We start from the raw sequence: 20,658 nt of genomic DNA on the forward strand, positions 1-20,658 counted from the left end.
TTTTTTGGTTTCTATTTCATTGATTTCTGCTCTGATCTTTATGATTTCTCTTCTCCTGCTGGGTTTAGGGTTTCTTTCTTGTTCTTTCTCCAGCTCCTTTAGGTGTAGGGTTAGGTTGTGTACCTGAGATCTTTCTTGTTTCTTGAGAAAGGCTTGCACCGCTATATATTTTCCTCTCAGGACTGCCTTTGTTGTGACCCACAAATTCTGAACCGTTGTGTTTTCATTATCATTTGTTTCCATAAATTTTTTCAATTCTTCTTTAATTTCCTGGTTGACCCATTCATTCTTTAGAAGGATGCTGTTTAGTCTCCATGTATTTGGGTTCTTTCCAAATTTCCTCTTGTGATTGAGTTCTAGCTTTAGAGCATTGTGGTCTGAAAATATGCAGGGAATGATCCCAATCTTTTGATACCGGCTGAGACTTGATTTAGGACCAAGAATGTGATCTATTCTGGAGAATGTTCCATGTGCACTAGAGAAGAATGTGTATTCTGTTGCTTTGGGATGAAATGTTCTGAATATATCTGTGATGTCCATCTGGTCCAGTGTGTCATTTAAGGCCTTGATTTCCTTGTTGATCTTTTGCTTGGATGATCTGTCCATTTCAGTGAGGGGAGTGTTAAAATCCCCTACTATTATTGTATTCTTGTCGATGTGTTTCTTTGATTTTGTTATTAATTGGTTTATATAGTTGGCTGCTCCCACGTTAGGGGCATAGATATTTAAAATTGTTAGATCTTCTTGTTGGACAGTTCCTTTGAGTATGATATAGTGTCCTTCCTCATCTCTTATTATAGTCTTTGGCTTAAAATCTAATTGATCTGATATAAGGATTGCCACTCCTGCTTTCTTCTGATGTCCATTAGCATGGTAAATTCTTTTCCACCCCCTCACTTTAAACCTGGAGGTGTCTTCGGGTTTAAGATGAGTTTCTTGTAGGCAACATATAGATGGGTTTTGTTTTTTTATCCATTCCGATACCCTGTGTCTTTTGATTGGGGCATTTAGCCCATTAACATTCAGGGTAAGTATTGAGAGATATGAATTTAGTGCCATTGTATTGCCTGTAAGGTGACTGTTATTGTATATTGTCTCTGTTTCTTTCTGATCTACTACTTTTAGGGTCTCTCTTTGCTTAGAGGACCCCTTTCAATATTTCCTGTAGAGCTGGTTTGGTATTTGCAAATTCTTTCATTTTTTGTTTGTCCTGGAAGCTTTTAATCTCTCCTTCTATTTTCAATGATAGCCTAGCTGGATATAGTATTCTTGGCTGCATGTTTTTCTCATTTAGTACTCTGAATATATCATGCCAGCTCTTTCTGGCCTGCCAGGTCTCTGTAGATAAGTCTGCTGCCAATCTAATATTTTTACCATTGTACGTTACAGACTTCTTTTCCCGGGCTGCTTTCAGAATCTTTTCTTTGTCACTAAGACTTGTCAATTTTACTATTAGGTGACGGGGTGTGGACCTATTCTTATTGATTTTGAGGGGGGTTCTCTGAACCTCCTGGATTTTGATGCTTGTTCCCTTTGCCATATTGGGGAAATTCTCTCCAATAATTCTCTCCAATATACCTTCTGCTCCCCTCTCTGTTTCCTCTTCTTCTGGAATCCCAATTATTCTAATGTTGTTTCGTCTTATGGTGTCACTTATCTCTCGAATTCTCCCCTCGTGGTCCAGTAGCTGTTTGTCCCTCTTTTGCTCAGCTTCTTTATTCTCTGTCATTTGGTCTTCTATATCGCTAATTCTTTCTTCTGCCTCATTTATCCTAGCAGTGAGAGCCTCCATTTTTGATTGCACCTCATTAATAGCTTTTTTGATTTCAACTTGGTTAGATTTTAGTTCTTTTATTTCTCCAGAAAGGGCTTTTATATCTCCTGAGAGGGTTGCTTTAATATCTTCCATGCCTTTTTCAAGCCCGGCTAGAACCTTGAGAATCATCATTCTGAACTCTATATCTGACATATTACCAATGTCTGTATTGATTAGGTCCCTAGCCTTTGGTACTGCCTCTTGTTCTTTTTTTTGTTGTGAATTTTTCCGCCTTGTCATTTTGTCCAGATAAGAGTTCATGAAGGAGCAAGTAAAATACTAAAAGGGTGGCAACAACCCCAGGAAAATATGCTTTAGCCAAATCAGAAGAGATCCCGAATTGTGAGGGGGGAGAAAGGGGATAAAAAGGGGTTCAGAAAGAAAGAAAAAAAAAAAAGAAACTATTAAAAAAAAGAAAGCCAATAAAGAAAAAATATAAAAAGAGGAAAAAAATATATATATTAGATAAACTATTTAAAAAACGTTAAAAAAAGAAAACGGTAAAAGTTAAAAAAAATTCAGCAGAAGAGAAAAAGAAAAAAAAATTGAAAAAGAAAAAAAATTTAAATTAACTGCAAGGCTAAAAAATCATGGGGAGAAAGCCATGAGTTCCGTGCTTTGCTTTCTTCTCCTCTGGAATTCCGCCGCTCTCCTTGGTAGGTGAACTTGGTCCTGGCTGGGTTTCCCGTTGACCTTCTGGGGGAGGGGCCTGTTGTAGTGATTCTCAAGCGTCTTTGCCCCAGGCGGAGTTGCACCGCCCTTACCGGGGGCCGTGCTGAGTAATCCTCTCGGGTTCGCTTTCGGGAGCTTTTGTTCCCTGAGCGCTTTCCGTAGAGTTCCGGAGGACGGGAATGAAGATGGCGGCCTCCCGGTCTCCGGCCCGGAGGAGCCGAGAGCCCGGGGCCCCACTCCTCAGTGCGCCCTCAGAGAACAGCGCCCAATGACTCCCGCCACCCTGGCCTCCGGCCACGCTCCGAGCTGACCGAGCCTGCGACCGGTTCAAGGCAACCCCGAGCTGAGAGTCACTCCTCGGCTCTGTCTCTGCAGCCGGCTTCCCCGTTCTAATACCGGTAAGCTCTGTGACACTCAGACACCCCCGATCCTTCTGCGACCCTGCAGGACCTGAGGCTGCGCTGACCCCGCCTGGGCTTCCAGTTAAGCCTCTGGAGCGATGTCCCTCAGCGGAACAGACTTTTAAAAGTCCTGATTTTGCTCCGTTGCTCCGCCGCTCGCCGGGAGCCGGCCCCTCCCGCTGCGGTCTATCTTCCCGTCGCTTTGGATTCACTTCTCCGCCAGTCCTACCTTGCAGAAAGTGGTTGATTTTCTGTTTCTGGAATTGCTGTTCTTCTTCTCTTCAATCTCCTGTTGGATTTGTAGGTGTTTGCAATCTTTAGATAAGCTATTTAGCTGATCTCCCGCTACCCGAAGTAGTCTCAGCCTGCTACTTCTCTGCCATCTTGACTCCTCCCTTGTATTTTTTATTTTTATTGAAGCATTTGCCTTATCAGATATCAAAACTTCCTCTACAGTGATAGTCAGGAACATAGCAGGTACTAGAGGAGCACTAGGTCCGCTGACTAATGGGAGAACAGAACCTTTTGCAAATGGGAGCACAGTAAGTGACAGTGGTGCATTATGGATTGGTCACGGGGGAGTGTAGACTCTTTGGAAAGAGGGTGGATTCCATTGGTTGTCATTTTGGGGGTTATGTTTAGGAAATGATTTTACACATACACACACATATATATTTTTTGTATAGAAAAATAAAATCTCTACCTTAGTTCACAAAAATATATTCTAGATAGATTAAAGCACTAGAGGTGAAAAGCAGAACTTCGAAACTATAGAAGAAAATATAGGAGGTTATATTTAAAACCTTGGTGGTAGGAAAAGAAACATAAAAAGGAACGTTTCTTCTGCCTAAAGGAAACATAAAAAAGCACAAACTGTAAAGAAAAATACTGATAAATCCCGTTATAGAAAAAAAAAAAATCTTCCTACAACAACAAATAAGTAAAGACAAAACAAAAAGAAACACAGTTTGACTCCTGTTAGATTGGTTGGACAGTCCTAAGTGCCGACAAGAGGGGAGTAAGAGGGGCTCTCATAATCTCCTAATAAACATGCAAATCGGTCCAGCCACTTTGGAAAACAACTGGGCAGCATCTAGCAACAGTGAGTGAAGAGGTGTACCCCCTATGACCCAGCAATTCCCCTTTTAAGATCTATAAAAATATTCTAGCATATCACACACACACACACACATGCACCCTTTATATGAGGGTGTTTGCTACAATAGTGTTTATAGTAAAGAAACAGAAAAATCACCTAAATGTCCATCACGAAGGGGATAGCCAAATAAGCTATAGTTAGTCCTACAGTGGGCTAACATACAATCCGGAAGATGAAGGAATTAGATCTGTATGTATCAGTGTGGACAACACTGGAAAATGAAATGTTGGGTGAGAAAAGCAAGATGAGCTATGATTTTTTTTTAAATGTTTGCTTTCTTTTTTTTTTTTAAGATTTTATTTATTTATTTGACAGAGAGAGAGCCCAAGCAGGCAGAGTGGCAGGCAGAGGGGAAGAGAGAAGCAGGCTCCCTGCCGAGCAAGGATCCCAATGCAGGACTCGATCCCGGGACCCCGGGGTCATGACCTGAGCTGAAGGCAGCCACTTAATCAGTCGAGCCACCCAGGTGTCCTGAGCGATGATGTTTTTAAACAAGTTAAAATGGAAAGTAATAGTTCATATCGTTTATATTGTGAGATGGTGTGACTTAAGGCTATGCAAAGGTGGGCTGGGTAAGAAGACACACTAGCTTAAGAGTAGCAGTTGAGGAATAAGGGAGGAAGAGAGGGAACAAAGAACACTCCAGTTGTATCTGAATATTGTGATGTTTTGCTTTCTAAGAGTAGTTTTGAAGCCAAAATGGAAAAATCCAATTTGGATGGCAAGTTCATGACCATTTGTTATTGTTCTCTCTACCCTTCGGTATGTTTGAAATGTCGGAGAACTGAAATTAAGTGGGGGCAAAAAGAAAGGGCAGTTGGAAACAGATAAAGGAAGCCCTTGGATCTTAGAATGAGAAGTTGGGCTTTATTTTCTTGACATTGGAGAACCACTGAAGGTTCTTGCATAGGGGATGACATAATCAGAGCCAAGTTTAAGAATGATTAATTTGGTATATCTGATGGCTTTGAAAGAGAGATGCTGGGCTCAGGGAGAGCAGTTACATGTTATTACACATACACACTGATAATGCAGATTGGTGGTGAAGGGTAGTAGGAACCTGGATCAGGGAGGGCGATACGAGAATAGAAACGAAGGAAGGGATGATGGGCAGGTAGAGAGGTGGATAGGGAAGCTCATGGGTAGACAGGAGGACGTTTAGAGGAGGCACTGGGTGGATGAGTAGACTGGTGGATGGGTGAATGGGTACAAAGGTGTTGGATAGATGGGTACAGATATTTCTTTTTCCAAGATTTTATTTCTTTATTTGGGAGAGAGAGAGTGCAAGTGGGGGCGGGAGCAGAGGGAGAGGGACAAGCAGACTCCTTGAGTATGGAGCCTGGTGCAGGGCTCGATCTCATGACCCCAAGATAACGATCTGAGCCGCAATCAAGAGTCAGACACTTAACTGACCGAACCACCCAGGCACCCCGGGTGCATTCCTTTTTGAAGTGCCAATGCAATTTTCATGACATCTTGTTCACAGACAGTGCCAGTGGAATAGATCAGATGATGAAATGACAAGGAGGTGAAAGTCCTGTCTTGGGTCAGTGATGCAGCAGTAATAAGCGATTAATCATGTTTTGAATCCAACAAATAAGCCTGACCACATTTGTATTCATCTGGGAGATCATGGTGGGGGGGAACAGCTCAAAACTCAGTGCTTTGGGGTTTTCATAGGTATTGGTTTTTCCGGAAGATAGCTTTGTCATGCTCCCCAGGACACAGACTCCCCTTCGCTCACTCTCAATTTTTCTCTCCTTATCTGTAAGACATTCATGGCAATAAATGAAGGAAGGAAGGAAAGGAAAGAAGACAGGCTTACATCAGGGACATAGTCCAGAAAGATTACTCCTGAATATGTTCTGCTTCCACTGAGACTCAGGCCAGCAATCCACCCCATCTCCTGCTTTGACCTGGAGGTCAGGGGAAGGACAGGGACTTGGTCACAGATAACAGAAATTCTGTAAAATGGCACTTGGCACTGTGTGTTATCTGATATTTACAATGATCCAAAGCAGAGCCTTGTAAATGTCAGCATGCTTTTTATACTAAAGGCAGAGGAGTATCCACATTTTATAATTATTTTGGAATGTTTGGGGAAAAAAATTCCAAAGGCGCAGAGATTGCTAACCTTTCCAGTGGAGGCAGCAGCGTGGAGTGGTTGAGGGAATCACATCTACCAGCTCTATGGTCTTGGGCAAATGACTCTACCTTCCCTGAGCTCCTGTGTCCTCATCTTTAAAGGGGGATGGTGAGTGATTTAATGATGGTGCCTCCCATAGAGGGCTGATAATAGGCTTAAGTGAGGTGTTGTCTGTAAAGCAGGAGTCATTGGGGCTGGCACATCCTGCGAGATCAATGAACAATAGCTATTATTATTGTCATTATCTATACTGACAAGTATTAGTAGTAATTATAGTCCGAAGCAGTATTGTTAACAATGATAATAAGTATTAGTAATAATACTTAGTATTACCAGGAGAGATCCAGAAACTCCTAGTCTGTGAGGTCACTTGTTCATAAGCATTCCAAGGTATGCTTGGACTTCCTCAGACCTGTTATTGTAAGCATTTCTGAACGTGGAAGCCCTCTGCAAACAACATCCCAGAGAGATGCTGGGAGTGATTATAGGGGGAGGACGGTGATATTGCCGGGTTTCTGTGTATGCATCGTTGCGGGGGGAGGCACTTACCACTGCCCAGCACCTCTGATGAGCGGTCCCTGGGCTTCCTATTTCCTGCAGTCTCATCCCATCCCCGGCAACAGGGGGAAGAGTTCAGGGCTCCCGTGTGCATTCCAGACTCTTGTGCAGATGATAGCATTTGGAGCTGCATTGGAGCTGCAGCACTGGGAGACATAGACTAGTGTGGGAAAGGGAGGAAAAGCAGGAGGTGTCCAGGGCCAGGGAAGGGAGGACAATGGAGGAGAGGGGAAGAGTAACAAGGGTTCAGATGGAAGGTGGAGCAGAGTCTAGGCTACGGGTGATGCTTGGGGACGAGGGGCCAGGATGTGGCAGAAAGCCCGCAGCCCAGTTATTGGCAAGCTAGGACACAGCTGGGAGAAACAGCCAGCTAGCTGTCCAAACTGTTGTTTCCAGGGATAGACTGACCTTACGGGACAAACTAGAGAAGCCCCATCCCTCTGAGACATGCCTTTTAGCCTTTGCTTGGGAAATAAGATCACAATTGCTCTGGGAGATGGCCAGTAGTACATATATCATATATTTAAATAGAGAACATCTGTGGGTCTCAAGTTTTGTTATTTGCGTAGAAAACAAGCAGGAGGGTGGAAACACAGTGGGATTTAGAACTAAAGGAGAGAAGAGAAATTTTTTATGTAGTTTTGTTTATTTGTTTCCTTGGAACCCCAGAACTAGGAAAGCCACGAACTGTCCCCAAAGCCCCCCAACATGAGCACATCTAGTTGAGCAAAGAGAGATAAACCTTGCTGGAGCAGCCCTGCCCAGGTGGAAGAGAGGCCCCATGGATAACTGAGAGTTGAGGAAGCCTCCGTCTCACTCCCGGCTTTAACATTTTCTTGAGGATTGTTTAGAATGGTTTCCTTTAGAGAAGCGGAGGGAGTCTTGTCATTAAAACTCAACTTTTTTGGATGGTATTATTTTTCTAGACTTTAGCACTGGAAATGACCCACCTGTTAGTTTGCTTTTTAAAAATAGAGGGTGCCTGAGTGGCTCCCTCAGGTAAGCAGCTGCCTTTGGCTCAGGTCATGATCCCAGGGTCCTGGGATGGAGTCCCATGTCAGGCTCCCTGCTCCGTGGAGAGCCTGCTTCTCTCTCTGCCTGCCATTTCTCCTGCTTGTGACAAGTAAATAAAATGTTAAAAAAATAAATAAAAATAGAACTTCTCAAATACAGCTCAGGAAGTCCCAGGACCTATAGTAACAGTTTTTGAGGGTTTCCCCCAAATGTATGATTAGCCCTGCATTGAAAAAATAAATCAATCACTCATGGCAAGGTTTTTACAGGGTAAATAAATCGATTTTGCTCAGGAACTGTTGGGTCAAAAAATTTTTTGACAGTTGATCCCATGTTGACATGAACGTGTGGGGTTTTTTTGGGAAAAAAAAAAATGAGAGAGATTTTAAAAAGCCCCTTTTGCTCTTTTCTAGTTTCTGATTGCTTCTGCGTATTAGTTAGCTCATAAGCAAGCATTTATAGAGCTCCTCTATATTCAAGTCTTTGTGATCAGAACTATAGGAAGCTGCAGTCCCAGCCTTTAATAAGCTTATGCTCTAGTTGGTTGGAATTGGTCCTTTTGTAGGAAAGCTTGTACTTGGAGGGTTTTCAGGAGGCTCTCTGCTCTGTGGGCATTTTGGTATGTATATTCAGACCGACACAAGCTCAGATTATATCAGTATTCTTTCACTTCAGCAGAAATGATCACCTATTGGACCCTCTAAACTGAAAGGCCAGAGGAAAAGTCTTGTTTGGACTTCGCGAGATCTAGGACGCTGATCCTGTTGTTAGGGCCTCGACTCACCTTGTGGTGGGCAAGACGGCTGCAGGTAGCCCAAGACTCCTGACATCCTAGCTTAACAACCCCAGAGGAGGGAGGATCTGAGAGTGTGGCTGTTAGAAAGCTCCTGGGGAGGAGTCTCACTGGCTCAGCCTGGAGTACATTTCTGTGCCTGGGCCAGTCACTAGACACAAGGTGCTGGGGTACTCTGGTCAGGCTGGGTCCCATGACTGATGGACCGTCCTGTATGATGATGCAAGCAGGGGTCCGTCTCGCCATATCTCATCAGCTGTTATCAGGAGAAGGAGAAAGGGAGAAGTGAGAGGTGGTCATCATGGCTGATGTCTTTCTAGCAGGGCAGGTGGGCCAAGAAGGACCAGGTTAAGGAGAACCAGGTCTGCCCACAAGTGGGAACGAGGGCCATGGATGTAGATTCCTGCACCGATGGTGGGAAAGTACACTGGATGGGCAGGTGGTGTCCTGGCAGAAGCCACACCCTCTTTCATACCTTCTTTTTGGCCAGGACTCATTGCCCTTACAGCCTTGCAATGGCTTCTTCCATCTGTGTGCCTACGTCTCATGCCAAGCCCTACAGAAGCAGACCAAAGACGACATGACAAATGCCATCTTTGGAGTCAGACTAGTCAAAAGCTGAATCCCGGCTCTGCCACTCCCTAGCTGTGCAACCTGGGGCAAGTGGCTCCACCCAGAAGGGGTGGAATCAGAAGATTCTCCAGCCCTTGTCTCTCAAGTGGGCATCCTAATAGTACCTACCTTTAAGGTTTCATTAGGTAATGTATGGAAGTGACTTTGGACAGTATTCAGCAAACGGAAAGTACATCACAAGTGCTAGCTGTAGTGGATAAAGCACAGATGGTGTCTCGTTCAGCTTTGGGTCTTTAGTACCTAGTTGGGGCTGGTATCCAGTAAGTATTCAATAAGTGCTTGCGTAGATGGAACTGAAGCCAGGTGAGGAGCTGGCTACAGAATTACAAGAGGAGGTAGTACAGGCAGGAGGATGGGAACGGGGGGCTCTGAGAATTTACAGCGGGCAATGGTGTCGGGGTCCGTGGGGGAGACAGGGGTTTGGGTCTCAGAAGCCAGACTCTTCAGTGGCTCTCAACTGTCAGGGTAGGAGCAGGGCACTTGTTAAAAAGTCACTGTCCCAGGGTCCATCTTAGCAGGTCTGGGATCACTTTCTTTGACAAGCGCCAAGGGATTCAGAGACCCCACTGGTTTCTGGGTCACAAACTCAGATGCCTCCCTGGGCCAGATGGGTGACGTGGATGGGTGAAAGGAGATGCTGGGTGCTGTGGCCAACCAGAGAGCACAAGCCTCATCTAGAGGGAGCCATCCTCCAAGTGGGGACTCGATATTGCCAGGTCTCCTAGTTTTTTCAAGAGAGGCTGAAAATCAAGACTTGTAAATGGAATTTCCTGACTTTTTTAGATGCTGAGAAACAAGTTAGATTTTTGAAAACACCAAAAGGCCAAATAAAACATGTCTGTAGGCCAGAGAAGAGCTGCCACTTGGAGTCCTGGTCTAGGGCTGTGGTTCTCACCCAGGGCGGTTTTGCACCCCAGGGAACATTTGGCTGCATCTTGTCCCAGCTTGGGTGGGGGTGGGGAATGCTACTGGCATCTAGTGGTTAGAGGCCCGGGATGTTGCTAACCCCCCTTCAATGCACACACCATTGCTTCCACCTCAGAGAGTTAGGTGGCCAGAAATGACGTTGAACTGGCATGAGTTGTGGGCAGAAGAAAGAGGCAGAGCCAGAGACATCTGCCACCTGATTTTTACAGAGAGACAGGGCTCTGCCCTTCAACCCTGAGGAGCCCTGGCTGCCATGGCTGGGCCCTTGTTAGTCAGGTAGAATTGTTTTCTCCAGTGTGCACACTTCTGGTAGAAAAGCAGCCTGCCACCCCCAACCTCTACAGGCATGAAAATCATGCTAAAAATTCAAATAATGAGTGCTAATACATTGCCACTTGGGTCCCCAAGGGCTGGGTGTGATGGTCTGCTCAATGTTATCAGGGTTTTGGCCTCCTGTTCCTGGTGGAATGTTTAGTTTGGGCTCCTCATTCAGTAGTTTCTGGAAGTGTAGTTGAGAATATTTCCCTTCCCAACTATAACAAAATAACTGTGCAGTTCAGTAACGATTTGCTGAGGGCCTGCTCTGTGTGGGTGCTATGGGGCAGATGAACAGAGACTCGGGGTGGGGGGGGGTTCCATGTGGAGGCTTACCGTGCTGTGGAGAAAACCCAAGAACCAGACCATGAGCCCTCCCCCTGCAGTCCACCCTCCATATACTGGTTGAAGCACTGTTCTGGGCACCACTCTTTCCCACTCAGAAACATTCTGTGGCTCCAGTTCTACTCTGAATGAAGCCTGCCCTCCGTTAGCCTTGGTGATCTGACCCAGCCTCCATTTCAAGCTTACTTTCTGCTGTTCTGTTGGTGTGTGCCTCTCGTTGCAAACCAAACTTTGCCCTACACCCACTTTCCTGCCCTGCCCTTGCTTAGGCTGTGCCCCCCACCTGGAATGCCATCTCTGGCCATTCATGCACAGTGAGATGGCTCTGGTGGTACTCCCCCGCCATCCTCTTTATCCTCTTTATCTTTCACCCTCTATAGCTCTCTGTCTGCCTCCTGCCTTATTTATGTTCTTGACCCTTGACCTACCAACTGGGAGATTCTCAAAGGAAAAGCTAATTAAAAATTCAACTATATGTTCCTTTTCTGGGCAATCTGCTAGCATTGTCTCCGGCATCTGGTGGGTCCACTCAGCCTGTGCTGCTAGCTCTTCATCTGTGCCTGGCCCAGTGCTGGGTGCTCCCATAAATGTCATCTCTCTGTATCTTCACAAGGACTCTGTGACACTCGGCACAGCATCCTACTTTTACAGATAAAAAAAACTAAGGCTAGAGGAGCTTTCACTTCATTCATTCACAGACTCATTCAATATAGTTAATGAGCACCCACCATGACACAGGCTCTGTGGTGTTGCAGGGACATGGGAGTGGGAAACCCAGGAAGCAGATCTGAGACGGCTGAAGTTGGCATCTAGTAGAATGGTGAGGGAACATTCTTGGGGTCCGCACTTTGGGAGGGCAGGGGAGGGAGCAGATGAAGTCAAGCCATGCTGCAGGCAGCCTTGCTAGAAATCTTAGACAGCTCTGTGAGTACTTCTAAAGATGGAGAAGCCCTTTAGAGCTGTCCCAGTTGAGAGGGGAGAGGCAGACTTTTATGACGCCCCACCCATTTTTCATCAGACAGAACCTGTTAGTGCTTGGAAGGGATGTTACCTTGTGTACTAAGGCCATCCCTGAAGGGTGCTCTTGGCTGGGGGCAGTCTGCTCGTAGCCCTCCCAGCAGCTGAGATATCTGAGCACCTGCCCTCAGAGAGAAAAATCTTTTTGTGCTCATGGGACCTTCATTCAAGTGGGGGAAACAAATGATCAATGAATTAACACGTTAAACAAGCAAGAGCATTACACGTCCCTTAATACGGAGGACAGAAACAGGTGCTCATTTTACATACAGGGAAGCTGAGCTGTCCAGAGGTTTAATGGCTTAAAGCCCCACCTCCTTTCCTGGTCTCTGGATCCAAAATTCAGCCCTCTCCACTGTATAACCAGGCCCGTGCTAATCACCTAGAACCTCAAAAGTCAAGCTAAAGATTGGTCTTGATCTTGTAAGAACTAAGGAGGCTCTGGAGGGAATACTGGCACAGGCATGCAGAACTGGGGACCAGAGTTATGGACTTCGTTAAGGCACATCTTTAGAAGTCTGGGTCCTGCAGTGATGATGTGCTTGTTCTGGGACTGGTGGTCCCAGATGCTTAGGATGCTTTTGGCTGCAGGTAAAAGAAAACTGTAGCTTCAAGTGACTTAACCAGCAAAACCACAGAAATGGAAGTTGGCTGAAAGGAAGGCTCTGGGTTCACTCAAAGCAGTTTCTCAGCAGCTCAGGAAGAAGCCAGGTTTCTTTTGCTCTGCTACCCAAGGTTACTTCCTGTTCTGGTCCTAAGGTGCCTGTTGGTAGCAACTGGGGCCCTCAGTAGAAAAGCTAAAACCTTCCCTCAACCATCTAAGTCCTTCTCTTCCATCCAGTTAAGTCACATGCTCAGCCCTGGACTAATAGGCCAGAGCATTACAGCTCCTCCCAGAGCTCAGCTGGAGGAATCAATACAGAGCCAGATCCGGGGCCATTTTAGGAAGCAGAAAGGGTGCTGGGGCTGGATGTTGGGGAGGGAGTCAGCCTTACCTGCTATGGAGAGCAAGATTGAGCAGTTGGAGGGCAGGGCACAGTGACAGACCAGATTGAAGGGGAAGGACCAAAAATTTTTTTCAGAAATAACTCCAAGGTTTCCCGTTGCCATGCTTGGGATGGTATTATCTTGTTGACAAAACTCAAGGGGATGGGGGAAATTTCAGGTTTGATTTTGGATAATCTGAGTTTGATGTGACGAGGAAACATTCGAAGTGTATGGTTTTGCAACAAAGTTCTAAGTCTTGGAGTTGGGGCTCCAAGTACTGCAGGACAGAGCCGGGAAGAGGACTACCAAAATGGTGACACGGCTGCAGGTCCCTGAGAAGTGGAAGCTGGAGTCAGGACTGTGTGGGGAGCTGGCTGGGGCAGGGCCTGGGAAGGCAAGACTGGTGGGAGTTTGAGAAGCAGGCTCTCCTGGCAGAGCTGCTTCTAGGTATTCTTCTGACAGGGGTCTTTGCTCATGTGCACAGTGACAAGGTACAAGGATGTTCACCCCATCATTGCCTGAAATGTTAAGAGACTGGAGACAATCTAAATGCCCATTGTTATGAAGCTGTTTAATTAATTATGACTCATCTGGTATATGGAACCTCAAGCAGCTGTTAAAAAAAAGGTGGATGCAGGACCTCTGTGACTGCAAAGGAAAAATCTCAAACATACGGTTAGGTGGAAAAAAGCAAGATGAAAAGATGGGTATAGAATACTTCCATTTGTGTGAAGAAAAAAGAATACGCACTATCCACACATGTGTCTGTATATTCATAGACTGTTTCTGGACGGTATCAAAAGAAACTTCTAATAACAGTTGCCTCTGGGTGAGGTTGTGGGAGCTTGGGAGACTTACTTTTTCCTTTTTGCCTTGCTGGCTCTTAGCGTTTCTTTAATCCTGTGCATTTGTTACCTATTGAAAAAGTTAGATCATAAAAATAAATACATAAGAACCTGGGTCTTGGGTGTCAGAGAGGTTAATGAGACTGAGGACTGAGAGGAGGCTACTGGAGGGTGTCAGAGAGTCCAGAGTCCAGTCAGAGAGGCAAAAGTCAGGGAGGGGGGCCACAGGGGAAACTGAGGCACAGGCTGTCAACTTCCTTGTGAGAATCAGGAATAGAAGGAGGTGGGCATAGCTGGTTGGGTTCGTTGACCACCACTGCAGATGCACGGGATGCATCTGGGGGATCCAAAGGTTCCCCCAGGAGCTTTGCACAGGAGGTTCTGCTCAGGCTGTGCCGTGATTTGGGGTTCAGTCCCCCATTTTTAGCCACTAGAGCTGCAGGGAGGTCTAAGCACACCTCTGGACTGCCCAGAGCTTTGTCAGTCTTTTAAGAGACCTTCAGATGGGTGATTTCTGGCAACTGCAGTACCAGAAGCTGAGAGAAAGGCTGTGAGGTAGGAAAAGGAGCCTAGGAAGGCATCATATCTGGTCTTGAGCCTTCCTCTACTCCTGCTGAGTCCAGGGGCTCCTGACCTCTGTGGGGGAGGGAAGAAGGCTGATCTCTGTTGAGCTGTGGGAGCTGAAAGGGGAACACGATGACTCGGCTCTCAGGGAGCGGAGATCAGGGCTCCCGTTTTCTTCCTCCCTCCCTCCCTCCCTTCCTTCCTTCATTCTTCTCTCTCTTTCTTTCTTTCTTTTAAATTTAAATTCAAGTATAATTAATGTACAGTGTTGTGGTAGTTTCAGGTGTACAGACTAATGATTCCACAATTCTATACACTAGTGTTCATCACGATAAGGTGCTCTTAGTCCCTTCACCTATTTCACCCATTCATTCCCCCACCCCCCTCCCCTCTGGCAGCCACCAGCTTGTTCTCTGTATTTAAAAGTCTGTTTTAGGGGGGTTGTCTCTTCTTTTGTTTGTTTTGTTTCTTAAATTTCACATATGAGTAAAATCATACGGTATTTTTCTTTCTCTGACTGACTTATTTCATTTAGCACTCTACCCTGTAGGCCCATCCATACTGTTGCAAATGGTAAGATTTCATTCTTTTTGATGGCTGAATAATATTCCATTGTACATATATACCACATCTTTATCCATTCATGAGTGGGCACTTGGACTGCTTCCATATCTTGGCTATTGTAAATAATGCTGCAATAAACATAGGGGTGTATATATCTTTTAGAATTAGTGGTTTTTCTTTGGGTAAATACCCACTAGTGGAATTAATGAATCGTGTGGTAATTCTATTTTTAATTTTTTAAGGAACTTCCATACTGATTTCCACAGTGACTGCACCAGTTTGCATTCCCCCTAACAGTGCAAAAAGGGTTCTATTTCCTTCACATTCTTGCCAAGACACGTTATTTTCAGGACTCCCACTTTCAACATGTAAACTTCTCATGATAGTCCAGGCAAACAGGGAGAGTATTAACCAAAACAATAATAATAGTAATAATAACAATAAACCTTAAGTAACAGAGAATCCTAGACTTTTCAGGCTGGGTGGGACCTGGAGATAATTTGTTCATTGTTTTCTGAATTGCTTCTCTCAATATAACAAATGTGTAAGTCACCTCATGGAACAAGAATCAAGATCATCTAAACCACATACTACAGCACTCCTTAGAAAGCCCACATACGTGAGGGTATGAAAGCCTCTCAAAAGTCCTTTTGTAAGAAAACCTGTCTCCCCTAGATCAACTAGCTTTTCCCATGTGCATTTGCTTACAGAAGCCTCTGCCCCCCTTTTTTTAGTGTAATGGTCAGTAGTGACTCCCAGACCAAGTTTTGGGAGGTGATGCTTTAGTTTAAGCTTCTTATTTTGTAGATGGTAAGGAAGGCTCCAAGCCCACATGGCCAGTCAGTGATGCAGTGGAGGCAACAACCCTGATCTCCTGCCTTGTGCTCCATAGCCTATCTGTTAACCTCTATTGTTCATGATGAATTGAGATGTTAGATCATTATTTCCCAAACTGTGTTGTATGGAACCCCACTCTTATGAGTTGCTAATGAGTATTGAGTGAGGGACACATACTCTGGTCATATCGGCTTAAGACCAACCCATAGTGGGAATGCAAGCTGGCGCAGCCACTCTGGAAAACAGCGTGGAGGTTCCTCAAAAAGTTGAAAATAGAGCTACCCTACGACCCAGCAATCTCACTACTGGATATTTACCCTAAAGATATAAATGTAGGGATCCGAAGGGACACGTGCACCTGAATGTTTATAGCAGCAATGTCCACAATAGCTAAACTATGGAAAGAACCTAGATGTCCATCAATAGACGAATGGATAAAGAAGAGGTGGGATACACACACACACACACACACACACACACACACGTGCGCGCGCACACACACACACACACACAGTGGAATACTATGTAGCCATCAAAAGAAATGAAATCTTGCCATTTGCAATGATGTGGTTGGAACTAGAAGGTATTATATTGAGCGAAGTAAGTCAATCAGAGAAAGACAATTATTATATGATCTCCCTGATATGAGGAATTTGAGAGACAGAGTGGGGGGCTTGAGGGGTAGGGAAGGGAAAAAATGAAACAAGATGGGATCGGGAGGGAGACAAACCATAAGAGACTCTTAATCTCACAAAACAAACTGAGGGTTGCTGGGGGGAGGGGGAGTATGGAGAGGGTGGTTGGGTTATGGACATTGTGGAGCATATGTGCGATGGTGAGTGCTGTGAAGTGTGTAAGCCTGATGATTCACAGACCTGTACCCCTGGGGCAAATAATACATTACCTGTCAATAAAAATAATTAATTTTTTAAAATCGCTAAAATAAAATAAAATTCCATGAAAAAAAAAAAGACCCACCCATAGAATTAAAGATGAACAGATTGACTGGCTGTGTATTTCTCAGAATCTCTAGCATAGTGATGTATCTGGAAATCACCAAGGCAGGGAGATATAAGGTTCCCCAACTTATTTGGCCAGGGAATTCCTTTTGCAAGGGACCTCTCCCCATGGATTTGTTTCATGGATACAAATTGAGTAATTCAAGTCTCCATCGATAAGGTCTATATTGGTTTCTGTGCCTATCCCCACCCATCCCAAGTATTCCTGACCTTTCTGTGTTGAAGAGGAAATTGGTCAATGCAACCAGTGACCTTCTCCCCCTCTGACCTTTGTTCTTCCATATTCCAGAGCAAGGAGATTGGCCTGCAGATGCACGAGGAGCTCCTGAAGGTCACCAATGAGCTCTACACAGTAAGTCCTGTTCAGGCTCTGCTGCTGGGCTTGGGATATGGTCCCCTTTCTTCAGCACCAGGAGCCAAAGGGAGTCTAACCAGAGTCATGGGATGAGCCTGGGCATTTTTGCTATGTCTTGGGCTGAGAGACAGGGGGTCGTCCTGGTGGGATGTAATGGTTTATAACCCTGGCTTCTGATTCTGTATAGCTCTGGTGGGGCCCTGAGCATGTTTAGTTTGTATACGTTCACAAGAGACCTGCATGACCTGCCAGGTGTGGGAATGTGTTTCCTTCCAAAGCAGAAGACCAAGGTCAGGGAGGGGACAGCATGGATAAAACCTCCCAAGGCAGGGATGTGGGTCTGCGGTCAAATGCAATGGGCTGAGGCTGAGGTCTGCTCCTTACTGATGATGGAAACTTAGGCAGATACGTAGCTCATCTGGGTTTCAGCATTCTTATTTGCAAAATGGAGCACTGTTCTGAGGAAACACGTGAGGTGAAAGGGGTGAGCGTACCTCGTTATCTCCAAGGAGTGATTTCAGAACATTACAACTCAGTGCAGAATTGACCTTGCTACCTACACGGAGGCAAGATCTAACTGGACTCGAGATGACTATTAGAATTCAAGAGGGTCAAGGAATGGGGAATGCAGACTCACCAAGTTATGATGCAGGCGTTTACTGGTTGTGCCCTGAGGGCCCTTGGGCTTCTTTATGGAGGAATGTGATGAGCCTCAGGAACAGCCTAGGGGAGTGGGATGAGGTAGCCCCTGCAGGGAGAGCTCCAGACCCCTCATCCCCCAAAACAGGGTAGAATAAAGCTGTTGTATTTTAAATACGTCAGGGTTCCTTATAAAGTTTCCTATTAAAAGTGGGGATTCTGGGGCGCCTGGGTGGCTCAGTGGGTTAAAACCTCTGCCTTCAGCTCAGGTCATGATCCCAGTGTCCTGAGATCGAGCCCTGCATCAGGCTCTCTGCTCAGCGGGGAGCCTGCTTCCCCCACCCCTCTCTGCTTTCCTCTCTGCCTACTTGTGATCTCTGTCTGCCAAATAAACAAATAAAAATCTTTAAAAAATAAAATAAAAAAATAAGTGGGGATTCTGCTGCTAAAATTATATTTGAGAAAGGGAAAGAATAGCAGGCTGCGAGAAGACCCCTCTCTCTGGTGGTAGGATCTTTCTGTAGTCATGTTCTGCGTGGCCAGCAGGTGGTGGACTTCTCAGGGCCTGAGAGCTTTTGCCTAAGAGCCTGGATCTCAGGTTGGAATTACGATCTCAGATTCTAAACAGTGATGGGGACTTCTCTGGGCCTCAGTCTTCTACTCAGTAAAATGGAGACGCGAGCTCCCGGAGGTTAACCTGTGAGAGTTGAGACTCACATTTCAATTATTTCAGGTTGAGAAGCACAACCTGTGCCCTGGACAGTTTTTAGCTGCGTCATTGCTTAGGGGAAAGGAAGAACTGGTGCTTCTCAAGCGACTGAGTCAGCTGGGCATTGTGGGGAATAGTCGCCTAGCAGTTGAAAGCAGACCCTAAAGCCGGAGACCTGGGTTCAAATTCAGTTGTTAAACAGAAATCATAACAGCTACTTATTGCAGACCCTGTGGGAGTTGAAGGAGACTAGATATGTAGAGCATGCATGGAACAAAGAACAAAAGGCACGGTGGATAGAAGTTCTTGTACTACCATCATCTTGATTTCTACCTCCTCGGTGAGTGTGAAACCAACTGTTGTGCCTTCCCAATGGAGGAAGGGTGGTGATAAATATGCAAAGCTGGTCACCAGATGTGCCTTCCTTACTCAGAATGCTGCAGAGGACTTGGCTAGACCAGTGTTTCCCAGTCTAGGTCCTTTTTATGTTCCTCAGGCACCGCTTTGAATGGATCACTTTCCTCTGTGGCATTTCAACACCTGGGTGCTGGTGCCAGAGACCGCCCCCCCCAAGCCACTCCCACCCAGGTCTTTAACCTTTCGTTGGGGTTCCAGCTGGGCTCCTCTCCTCCACGTCCTCCGCACACCCCAAATACCACCTGGTCTGCTCCTTTATCCAAGTAGCTCCGACTGCTTACAATCGCCCTTTCCTTCTCTGCTTGTATGTGTCATACTCATTTTTCAAGCCCAGACCAAATTCCACCTTTGGAAAGCTATTGCCTCCGGGCTTTGAATTCTACGGCAGTTAAAAAAAAAAAAAAAAAAAAAAAACAATCATGTTATCCTCATGTACCCAGTTGGTGTGTAATCTCCTGAGAGCCAGATCTTGGTCAGTAACACTGTGCTTAACACCCAGAGACTCAGTTCGAACCTGGTGTGTGACCTCTGGCAGGTCACTTCACCTCTCAGTCTCACCTGTGATCAACAGATTGGGCAGGTGTAAACTGGGTGAAGCAGATGGGGATTGGGAAGCTGGTGTTGGTGTCCAGTGCGGTGCCCTGAGCCCAGCAGGTGTTCCATGCACACTGGGCTCTGCTGGCCACGGGGCAGAGCAGCTGGACAGAAATGCTGCTGGTGTCAGAGGCTCAGACCAGGCAGACTGCCTCTGCTCACGGCAGCCTGGGGATGGCCTCAGAGCTGGTGCTGGAGAAAGGGCCAGCACCTAGCACCTCCCTAGTTCTCTCCTGCAGCCACTTGTGGAGGACTGGAGCCTCAGAGGGCCCACAGCACACCCCCCACCCCCAAGTCACATATTGACTGCACACAGAGTCTTCAGTGACTGCCCAGAAATCATTTACATTCGGGCATTTGGGGCTGCCTGCTCCGGACCCACGGCTGCAGGAGGCACAGTGGCTGGGCTGTGAACATTTCGAGAGTTCATCTTTGAAGTCCCCTGTTCATCCCCAGTGTTGCCAAGGCACTTGCTGAAGCAGAGGAGGGGAGGATGTATGAATAAATGAAAGAAAATGGTTTTGCTCACGAGTTTCGAGTCTGGGTAGGGAGACAAGAGTAAAGTATGTGACCTGGTGATCGAGCAGTCCAGGATGGAGTGGAGAGTGTGCTGGGTACGTGGACTCCGAGGTGGGCACCAAGCCTGTGAAACCTGTGAGGGCTGCCCTGGGTTCTCTGCTGTGCTGGAACATAGTAGGTGGCCCATACCTATTTACTGAGTGATGAAACCAGAGGGAGAGCGAGTGCATGCAGGAGAGATCGAGGCTTCCAGAAAGTGCTAGCTCCAAGTGGGATGCTGGGATCAAGGGTGAGTTTTGAACTCACCCTTGGAGGGTGAACTCTACTCCTCGGAGGGGTAGAAATGAAAGAAGCAGAGGGGAAGAGAGGTGGAGGAAGGAAATTCTCTCAGCAGGGATGGCAGGGCAGGATGCCAGCAGAACAAACCGATTACAGACTGATCTGGGTTTGAAGTCTCGCTGCCTCACCTACCGGCTTGGCCAAGCCAGTGAACATCTTTGGGCCTCATTTCCTTTATTGCCGAAACAAGGGTAGGAACAACTATGGCCATTTCGTGAGTGCTCACACACTGTGTGTGGTGGGTACTTCGTATGTATTATTTAATTGGCATCTTTTACTGATAAAGATACTGAGGCACAAAGAAGTACCTTGCTTGAAGGCCTTTGTAGCAGTTTTCAGAGGCTGCACCACAAACTGTGTCACAACTCAGTGACTTAAAACAAGCACCATTTCATTGGCTCATGACTTTGTAGGTCAGCAGTTTGGGCTGAGTTCAGGTAGAGCCACTGACGTGACTGTGGTTTTCTGGCCAAT

At 46.0% G+C, this 20,658-nt stretch overlaps 1 protein-coding gene across 7 annotated transcripts in view; it reads left to right on the plus strand.

Moving 5' to 3' along the window:
* The window catches only part of SRGAP3 (SLIT-ROBO Rho GTPase activating protein 3), a 264,685-nt gene that overhangs the window by 158,338 nt on the left and 85,689 nt on the right, over positions 1-20,658 (plus strand). For all 7 annotated transcript variants that reach the window (XR_007130165.1, XR_007130161.1, XR_007130162.1 and 4 more), the window contains exon 4: positions 16,902-16,964. Coding sequence is in view for 4 of the 7 variants with exons in the window: in XM_047746053.1 (XP_047602009.1) it covers positions 16,902-16,964 (63 nt within the window). In the remaining 3 variants the exon portion in view is untranslated. The remainder of the gene's footprint in view (positions 1-16,901; positions 16,965-20,658) is intronic.

The sequence above is a fragment of the Lutra lutra genome, chromosome 1 (assembly GCF_902655055.1).
Source record: "Lutra lutra chromosome 1, mLutLut1.2, whole genome shotgun sequence".
In the NCBI taxonomy this organism is placed as follows: Eukaryota; Metazoa; Chordata; class Mammalia; order Carnivora; family Mustelidae; genus Lutra; species Lutra lutra.